The sequence below is a fragment of the Pelodiscus sinensis genome, chromosome 24 (genome assembly GCF_049634645.1).
Source record: "Pelodiscus sinensis isolate JC-2024 chromosome 24, ASM4963464v1, whole genome shotgun sequence".
NCBI classification, from domain to species: domain Eukaryota; kingdom Metazoa; phylum Chordata; order Testudines; family Trionychidae; genus Pelodiscus; species Pelodiscus sinensis.
The window spans coordinates 11298837-11308468 of NC_134734.1; the positions used below are offsets into that span (position 1 = coordinate 11298837).

The 9632-nt window shown below is 54.7% G+C and overlaps 1 protein-coding gene across 16 annotated transcripts in view; it reads right to left on the reverse strand.

The window, feature by feature from the left end:
* Window positions 1-8859, reverse strand: part of LOC102455421 (uncharacterized) — a 34656-nt gene extending 25797 nt beyond the window's left edge. For 12 of the 16 annotated variants that reach the window (XR_012897421.1, XR_012897420.1, XR_012897426.1 and 9 more), the window contains exons 1-6: window positions 8704-8859; window positions 6884-6970; window positions 5862-6083; window positions 5200-5222; window positions 3808-3929; window positions 3501-3533 (exon numbers count right to left, since the gene is read on the reverse strand). Coding sequence is in view for 8 of the 16 variants with exons in the window: in XM_075907134.1 (XP_075763249.1) it covers window positions 3501-3533; window positions 3808-3929; window positions 5200-5222; window positions 5862-6083; window positions 6884-6970; window positions 8704-8766 (550 nt within the window). In the remaining 8 variants the exon portion in view is untranslated. Of the gene's footprint in view, window positions 1-3500; window positions 3534-3807; window positions 4499-5199; window positions 5223-5861; window positions 6084-6883; window positions 6971-8703 lie in introns of those variants that run through there. The other 4 variants (XM_075907138.1, XM_075907140.1, XM_075907139.1 and 1 more) reach the window with 4 other exon arrangements.
* Window positions 8860-9632: the final 773 nt, after the last annotated feature.

The following is a 9632-nucleotide window of genomic DNA, read 5'->3' on the forward strand; positions in this document are numbered from 1 at the left end:
CTTTTCCAATCCTAATCTTCTGTGATTCTCTGCTAACCATGGATCGGGTGTCAGTCTTCCGGGCGGTGATATAAACACTGTGAACAGTTCCAGGCTGCCGAATAGCTATGTCCCTTCATTTTCAGTTTAAACCAGTATTGACTGAAACATTTCTCAGCTTTTTACAAAGAGTATTATTCTTTTATTTTTCACCTTACTCTTGTATCATTCAGATTAAGGCTGTTAAAATGCAATGATCTGGCTAATCGTACAGTCAATACAACTTGTATCGATACGCGCTGCTGTGCAGAGCTGCGGCGGAGGTAGCTCCAGGCGCAGGCTCTGGAGCCACCTGCACTGCTGCTCTGCATTTTAAATGTATTAAGCGCTGCTGGGCTCTTGCTACATTGAAAATGCAGAGACGCAGCGATCAGCGCGAGTCAGGACTGCTCGGTCCCAACTCGCACTGAGTCCCACAGCCTCTGTCCACACTTGAGTCCCCGCTCACCCCAAGAGTCTCGGAGGGCTCTTGTACGTTTCAAAAGCAGAAGCGCCAGCAGTGGGAACCGGCCGCAGGGACTGAAGCAGTCTCCACTCGCACTGTTTCCCTGCTGTGCCTCTGTTTGCCCTGCCCCCTCGCGGAGACGGTGCTGGGGGAACTGGCTTAAAGCTGATTCCACCCAGCACCGGCTCCTGCTCCTCCCCCGCCTCACTGCCTCTCTCTGAAAGAGGCAGCAAGTGCAGGGCAGGAAAGCGACTAGTCAAGTGGCTACTTGACTATCCAATATGCATTTGCTTATCAGATAGTAGACTAGTCACTAACAACCTTAATTCAAATAACAACAATAACTTGACTTATTAAGAGAATACAACACGTTGCATGAGAGACATGTATTACAACCATACATGAGTCAGTGGGTATATGCAAAACTGCCTGGTGAAGTAAGACTGTGTGTTAGTCTAGAGGATACACACAATTAACAAACAGGGACACGTGTGCAAGCTCTGAAGTGCATGCGCCTCTGAACATTTCAAGCTCTTAGCCAAAGACTGTTCGAAGATCTGACACCCTCAAATGGGAAGAAACGGAAATGTGTATCAGAGTATGTTTCAGAACTCTAGGGAGTATTGCAAAGTTTTAAAAAAGCAAAATTAAGAACATAAGAACGGCCAGACTGGGTCAGACCAAAGGTCCATCTAGCCCAGTAGCTGGTCTTCTGACAGTGGCCAATGCCAGGTGCCCCAAAGGGTTAGGGTTCCCAAAGGGAAGGAACAGAACAGGGAGTCATCGAGCGAGCCATCCCCTGTCATCCATTTCCAGCATCTGGCAAAGAGATGCTCAGGACACCATCCCTGCCAATTCTGGCTAATAGGAAAAAAGTACAAAATTGCACAAGTGGGCTGCAAATGGTGAGGCTCAGTTATTAAATGCAAATATGTATGGGCTACTTGTTCTACATCTGCAACCGTTTATTCAAGTGATAAGTTTTATTTGGGAATTAGGTTTTGTAGCATTGTGTTTCGAGTTTTGTTTGAGTTCTGCTGCAAACTACAAAAAGACTTGGACTTTTCAGCTTTGAAAAGAGGAGATTAAGGGGGGATATGACAGAGGTCTATAAAATCATGACTGGTGTGGAAAAAGTGAGTAAGGAAAAGTTATTTACTTATTCCCACAATATAAGAATTAGGGGTCACCAAATGAAATTAATAGGCAGCAGTTTGTTTATAACAAACAAAAGGAAGTTTTTCTTCACTTAGCGCACAGTCAACCTGTGGAACCCCTTGCCAGAGGATGGGGTAAAGACTAGAACTGTAACAGGATTCAAAAAAGAGCTAGATAGATTCATGGGCGTTAGGTCCATCAATGGCTATTAGCCAGGATGGGTTGGACTGGTGTCCCTGGCCTCTGTTTCTCTGGAAGTGGGAGACAGGGGAAGGATCACGTGAGGAGTACCTGCTGTGATCCCTCCCTCTGGAGCATCTGGTATTGGCCACTGTTGGCAGACAGGATACTGGGCTAGATGGACCTTTGGTCTGACCCAGTATGGCCATTCTTACGTTCTTAACGAATGAAATTCAAACCCTTCATCTGCTATTTTTCCCCCCATCCCCAAAATAAACCCTGATATTTACCCAGAACAATTAATAGTTCTTTGCACTGATTTCTACCTGAATCTTTATTGTTGGAGCAATAAATACTGGTGAATTCCCCAGAAAAAATTAAATAAAATAAAAACTGGAAAGCAAAGGGCCCTATCACAGCCGGGATGCCAAAAGACAGTCAAGTTTATTAAGGTGGATTGCAATGAAATTAATATTTCTTAAGGCTGGTCCACATATGCGCTGGTTCAGACTTGCTCCACATACTTGCTGCTCAGTTCAGACTTGGTCCACATACTATATAACACTCTCTTCCAGTGCTCCCTCTAATTTTTTCCATCCATGTGTGGAATAAATTGCATGATGTGCACCAAGCCATGTGTGGATGTGCACCACCAGTAGAAACACATGTTGCTAGCTGAGGGCACGCTGCTAATCAGCTGGGAAGCATTTGAATCTCCCCTGGGTGGCTGCCTAAGCACTCAGCTTACAGGGAACACTGCTTATACCAATGTGAGGAGTGTGAGAATCATGAACATGTACTACAACAGCTTCCTCTTATGCAAAATGTGCATTCATAGCCAGCCTGTCTGTGGTACACCAGCCTGTCCCAGGGGCTTGGGTGGGCGGGTGGTCTAGTGGCTAGATCAGTCAGAGAGAATGGTAGGGGGGCCTGAGCCCTCGCTTCTCCACCAAGTCCCAGCCCCAGGCCTTGTGCAGTCCAACCCCTGAACGGGGGAGATGGGCTGTGTTCCCTGTAAGCTGCTGCCAGCGCCAGGCCTCCCGCTAGTCCCCCAGGCCATGTCACTCAGGAAAGGGGGCTTGGGAAAAGAAGTGACGTGCGGGCAGAGCAGGAGTGGGGGGTGGGGGTGGAGCAGGAGCAGGAGCAGGAAGAGACAGGGGCGGGGCCTAGGATGGAGGAGGGGTCCCAGGTCCTGCATTCCCCTAGGGACCAGCCTGGTCACAGGTATAACTGGGCAGGATTAGCTGAACCTACAGGTTTTCTTTAACCCCTGCTGTGCCAGGCAGCAATTTCACACAGACCCCTCACTCAGCCAGTCAGTCTACACACAGCACAGCTGGGATCCGCCCATGAGCCTCTTATGTCTCCACCTGGCCATTTTCAGTCCCTTGCTGAAGCTTTCAGAGACGACAGGGTACGTTTACTACGTCCTTGCCTCGCCCTATTCCCCACTGCTCAGGCGCCGTTCCTCTCCCCAAAGGGACACACTCCCCTGGGATCTGGATTCACTGGGAATCCCTGTCAGATGTGGAAGCAGGAATCAGCCGCGGGGCTCACGCTGCTGCACGTCATTCCACAGCCTCCGGGTGCACATGGGGGCTGGAGGCCATGATGCCCCGTCACTAACACGGCGACTGGTCTGGAATCTCCCCAGGGCCCATCAGAGCCAGACACGTACCTGTGTCACTCCCCAGCTCCAGGTGCAGGGTCTCTAGGGGAAGGAGAGGATGGGAGAGGTGAGAATTTAGGCCTCGCACTCACGGGGAGGCTCCCCTGGCTTATTAATGTCACTGCTGTTAGCTACGATGTGACACAGCCCAAAGCTGATAGTGCAGCCGCTGCAGCCAGCCCCAGCCCCACAGGGCTACTCAATGGGGAAGTGTGAGATGGAGCCCAGGGTCAGTGACATCACTAGAGTCCCTGACTCCACCCAGGGCCAGGGTCGCTCTCACCAGAAGAGACACCGCCCCCAGACTCCCATTCACCTCTGAATCCCAGCAGCACCTCCTGCAGGCGGGCGCTTGTCAGAGAGAAATCGCTGAGTCTCTGCTCCAGCTCCGCAAAGCCCGGCTCCGGCTCTGCCTCCCAAAGCGTCCCATCCTCCCTGCTGCAGAAAGGAGGGGTTAGAAATGGGCCTGGTCCCTGAGCCCAGTAACCCCCAAACTCCAGCAAACATGGATCTAAGGTGTGTAGCCTGAGAGGGTCTCTATTCTGGTGGGCCAGCTGCCTCCATGGGCCCAGAGAGACGGGACATGGGGGAAACACTGGGGCAAGGAATGGAAATGGGTTCAGGAGCTTTCTCTGGGATGCTCTGGTTCTGTGGGGAGCTGAGCCATCTCCCACGCTGGGGTGTTCCAGTAGCAAGAGGCACCAAGTACCTGGAAAAGGAAGGGACACAGCCCAAAGAGTGGGTGTGTCCCAAAATGCTCTAGGCGGACACAGACAGAGACCAACTCTTCAGCAGGGAATGAACGTGAGCCCGTGAACACCAAAACCCTGCGACCTTCAGCTCATGCAGTAACCCAGGGGTGTCTGACTCATTTGGGAGAGGACGCCGGATTGCACCATCCGCTACAGTCACTGGCTCAGGGCATCGACTTAGGGTTCAGTGCCCTGCTTCATTCCCAGTGCAGACTCACTGCTTGCTGTGGGACACCCATGAATGGAGACTCCGCCCTTTGTACGGGAAATAAAATGTTATTTGTTAAGTCCTTTACTGTCGCAGTATCTCTGCGTGGGAAAACAGCCCCCTCCCCCCCAACTTGTGGCTCCTCCTATTTCCTTTCCCATTTTGCTTTCTTGCTTCCTTGTCCTTTAGACTCTCCTCTTCCCTTCCCCCCTTACAATCCCTCATTCGCAGCCCTCCAGGGCTTCACTCCCACCCTCTCTCACTCCACGCCAGGGACTCCCCATGGGATACTGAATGTTGATACTGAAATGTTGTCATTTCAGTTCAGAGAAGAGAGGCCTTCGCGCCACTCTGAGCTGCCGTTCCAGGCTGCTGGCAGACTCAGGAAGGCAATGTTGTCTCTGTGTCTATTTGGGAGGGTTGCTCTGTAAGCAGGAGAGCTAGAAACCTACTTTTAAAACGATGTGAACCGAGAGCCTGCAGGCTCTGAACACGGGATGGGGCCACATAAATACACCAGGCAGGCTGGGTCTGGCTTGTGGCCCATGTGCCTGACCGCCCTGGTGGGACCTCATTAGCTGTCCGATAAGGCCAGGCCCTGCCCTGTGCTGAGGCAGCCACTAGGGGAGACAGATCCCAGGCTCCGAGCCAGCGTGTCACACTGCACGGGCAGGGGGCAGCTGCACATTCAGGGCAGTTACCAGACCTAACACAGCATGAGGGGGAGTGAAAAGAGACCAGGACTTACCTGCCCCCAGCACTGCCAGTGCCCTAGAGAGGGAGACAGAAGAGGCAGTCAGAGGCCTTGTCCCAGGCTGGGACCCTCCTGCCCCGCAGGGGAATCCCCACTGGAGCCTCTGGCACTTGGGGAATTTCCAACACTGGGGGTCTTGTTCTGAGAGTGGCTGCCATCTCCCCCTCCCCTCCATGGGGACAGCTGCTCTCCACAGCCCCAGCCAGCCCTGTGAGGAGGTGGCCACAGGGGGAAGTTTCTCCCCAGGCACATCAAAGGAAAACAATGTTTCTCTGCCTTGACAGTCGAATTCCCTCCAGTGCTGAGACCCCACAAGGCCCCCGACTGCAGTAACCCATTAACCCAGGGTGAGCGGGGCCTTAGGCCTGACTCGGGGCTTCTGTATGGTGGGGGAGGGGATTTCACCCTCCAAGTGCAAATGCAGCCGGAGATTTGCAGAGCAGGGGAGAAAGTCTTGGCCTTGCAGCACCCACGTCCCATCCTAGGCTCTGCCACAGACTCATTGTGTAATCTCGGGGAGGGCTCTGCCCCTACCTCTGCCTCACTCCTCTCTTGTCCCACGGGGCCCCAGCCCAGTTCTGCAAAGTGCTGTGGGGCCTAGAGCTGAGAACCCCCCATAGAAACATTGCATGTGATCATTGCAACAACAGCCTGACCTGCAGGGGCTGGCTCAGCGGCTGCTGCCCCTTCTCTCCTCCCCTCTCTCTGAGCAGGGAAGTTTCCCAGAACAGTCTGCAGAACCTCTCATCCCGCCTCTGGACAATGGCTCGCTCCAGCTCTTCCAGCCCGGACAGCAGCAGCTGCACTTGCTCCTCCAGAAACCCTTGCAGGGCCTTCCATGCCCCGACCAGCTTCTGCCGCTCGGCTTCCGTCCGGTTCTGCCACCACAGGGAGAGGGCGAGTCAGTAACCGGGGAGAGCCATAAATGCACCGCCCACAGCAATGTTCCCGCTAATCCCATGCATCATGAACTTTGTGGGTTGTGCCCATGAAAGCTCATGAGACTACATTTCTTGTGAGTCTCTAAGGCGTTGCAGGACTATTCGCTGCTTCTGAATTTCTTTTATGTGCACCAAAGCACGTGCAAATGTGCAGCACCAGGAGAAACACAAAACCTGGGCACAGGCTCTCTGCAAATCCATGGGGCGGCATTGGCATCTCTCCTGCGCAGCCACACAGCTTACAGAGAACACCACCCCCTGGTAGTGGTGGGTGGGGGGTCATTTGCCAGAGCACAGGATCACTTGCGTTGGGGAATGGGACATATATTTAGGCCTGGAAGGGTGAAGGGATCGAGGCAGAGGTGAGCGGTTCATTGCTAACTAGAGAGACTGATCTCCCCAAATTCTCACCAGCTTGCCCCAAGTCAAGCCCTCCAGCTTTGCAGCCCACACATTTTCTCCTTCCTCCCCTCTCCAGGTGCTAGAAACGCTCCCTGTCCCTGTGACACCCAAACAGCCCATAGGCAAGGGCTCTAGGCTCACACAGACTGACCCTCTCCTGCCCAGCCACCTCCCGCACCTGAAGGGCACCACGTGACTAGCCCTGCCCTCTCCCTGGGTCCCAGTGGGGACAGGTCCCTGGCTGAGGCCAGCAGGCTGGGCCCTGCATTCACCAGACACTCAGGGCACTGTGACCCCAGGCTAACCTGTGGGGCAGGAGGGCTCCAGGCACCTACCAGCAGCTCCTCGCTTTGCCACTGCACCTCAGCTTTGGCTGCTTCTCTCTCTTTTCTCAGAGGGGCCAGATGTTCTTGTAGGGGCTCCTGGAAGAAGCAAGGGATGGGGGGAGGGGTTTACAAGTTGCTGCAAACAACCTCCCAGCTGCTGGATTTCAGGGCCCATCCTGCCCCACAAATACCTGCACAGTCCCTGGAATTCAGATGATTTGCAATCAACCCTCCTGCATCTGTCCCCCCACTAGACTGGGTTGGGTGAACTCTGCAGCACCGGCTATGGAAGCCACACCCACCATGTCCTACTGGGCATGCTCCAAAAGTAGCAGGCATATAAAAGGCAGCAGCTTAACTCAGTCTGGGCTGACAGCTGAAGAGAAAGAATGTTCTCTGCAGGCTCTAGCACCAGAGCCCTTGACAGCAGGTGCCAGGACCACATGCAGACCCAGACCATAACTACAAGGGACATGACAGAAAGGCTGTGTCTACACTGGGCCACTTATTCCGGAAAAGCAGCTGCTTTTCCGGAATAAGCTGCGAGCTGTCTACACTGGCCGCTTGCTTTTCTGGAAAAGCAATGACGATCTACTGTAAAATTGTCAGTGTTTTTCCGGAAAAACTATGCTGCTCCTGTTCGGGCAAAAGTCCTTTTCCGGAAAAACTGTTCCGGAAAAGGGCCAGTGTAGACAGCACAGTAGTCTTTTCCACAAAAAAGCCCCGATCGCGAAAATGACGATTGGGGCTTTTTTCCGGAAAAGCGCGTCTACATTGGCCATGGACACTTTTCCGGAAAAGCATCCTGCCAATGTAGACGTGCTTTTTCCGGAAATACTTATAACGGAAAACTGGTGCCAGTGTAGACGTAGCCAAAGTGACTGAGACTTTCACCACTCACAGGACCTTGGACTGGAACTTAGAACAGTGGGGAGAACCTGGGTACCCTGTCCAGGCTGCCTTCCACCCCTAGGTGGCAATGGGTTGTCCTTGGCTATGGCTGTTGGGCCTTACTGCCCCATGCATAAGGGAGACCCTATGGACTCTAGTTTCTAGGCCCTGATAGCTCTGGGACCATAATAGTGCCATGAATCTCCTCAAGGATTGAGAATTCCTTGAATTCAAGGAGGATGGGGTGGTCACACCCTGGTCTAGTTCAGCATCACCCAGGATAATGCAGGAGGAGCTGGTGAAAGGGGGACTAGGTTTTCCAGGGGAAATGCAGGGCCTTGTGGGGAAGTGGCTGGGTGCTGCCAGCCCCCCAGCTCCAAACAGGCCCTGGCTTGCCCCCAGCAGCGAAAGTAACTTACAAATTCGCCTAGGTACAGTACTGTCCTATTGCCACCTGGGTCTTCGCCAGCCCTTTAACTAGCTCCCTGCTGCCTTCTGCCGCAGCACTGGCTGGAGCCCTGCACAAAAGTCTCCGCTGTCACCTCCGCTGCCCACATCCCAAGCAGCCAACCTCGCCCCCAAAGGGCCAGATCTGAACCGAGACCCCCCACTGGCTATGTCCCAACCCCCAGCTCTGCCCCCACCAACCCCGCCGTTCCCTGCACCCCTCAGCCCGGCTCTGACACCCCACCCCCGCTGTCCCAGCGCCAGCCTGGGCTCCGAGTTCCGCAGCCGAACCGGCCCCTCCTGCAGCCCCCGGCCCCGCCGCAGGGGCTACCCCAGCCGTGACCCTCGCCCCACGCAGCCCCAGCCGGGCAGCCCCTCTCCGGCCGCGGGGAGCCGGACCGGGGGCAGCCGGGCCCGGCGGGAGCGTGTCCGCCCCCACGCGTGTCTGCGCCCCCCGGGCCCTGCCCGCCCCGCGCTGCCCCCGGGCCCACCGCGCTGCGCCGCGGGCTGCAGGGCTGGAGCCGCCCCCGCGCGGGGATCCCGGTCCCGGCCATGGCTCCGCTGCGCGCACAAAGAGCTGCCGGGTTGGGGCGGCAGGAAGGGGCGGTCCCTTCCTGGGCCTGGCCCTGCCCCTCGTGGGGGGCTGGGACACGCGAGGGATCCAGCCCCGGCCAGGGAACCCCCATAGCCCGGAGGAGACTCGGGCTCTGGCAGCGAAGGGGGCAGGAGCTTCCCGTGGGGTGGGCGAAAGGGGGGAGCACATGCGAATCTGGTGCAATGTGTCGCTTTGCAGGCACCGGATTTCCCTGCCAACTATGGCTCCGGGCGTACGAGGGAGCTGTCACTGACTGAACTGCCTGCGGTCAGTTTGTCAGAAAGGAGGCTGATAAATACAGTCCTGGACGGCCAGGACCCGTGCAGCATGTGCTGTAAACCCTGCAGATTTCCCTGGCTACCTACAGTCACATCTTTGCATACATCCCAGCTATGCTATAGGAGCTATGAGGGAAGACTGAAAGAACTGGGCTTGTTTAGTTTAGAAAAGAGAAGACTGAGAGGGGACATGATAGTGGTTTTCAAGTATCTAAAAGGGTGCTATAAAGAGGAGGGAGAAAATTTGTTCTCCTTGGCTTCTGGGGCTAGGACAAGAAGCAATGGGCTTAAACTGCAGCAAGGAAGGTTTAGGTTAGACATGTCAGGGTGGTGAAACACTGGAATAAATTACTTAAGGGGGGTTGTGGAATCTCCATCACTGGAGATATTTCAGAGCAGGCTGGACAGACACCTGTCAGGGATGATCTAGACAGTCCTTGGTCCTGTCGTGAGGGCGGGGGACTGGACTCGATGACCTCTCAAGGTCCCTTCCAGTTCTAGTGTAAAAGGATTCTATGATTCTATCCCAGAGAGCCCTGGTTTGTCC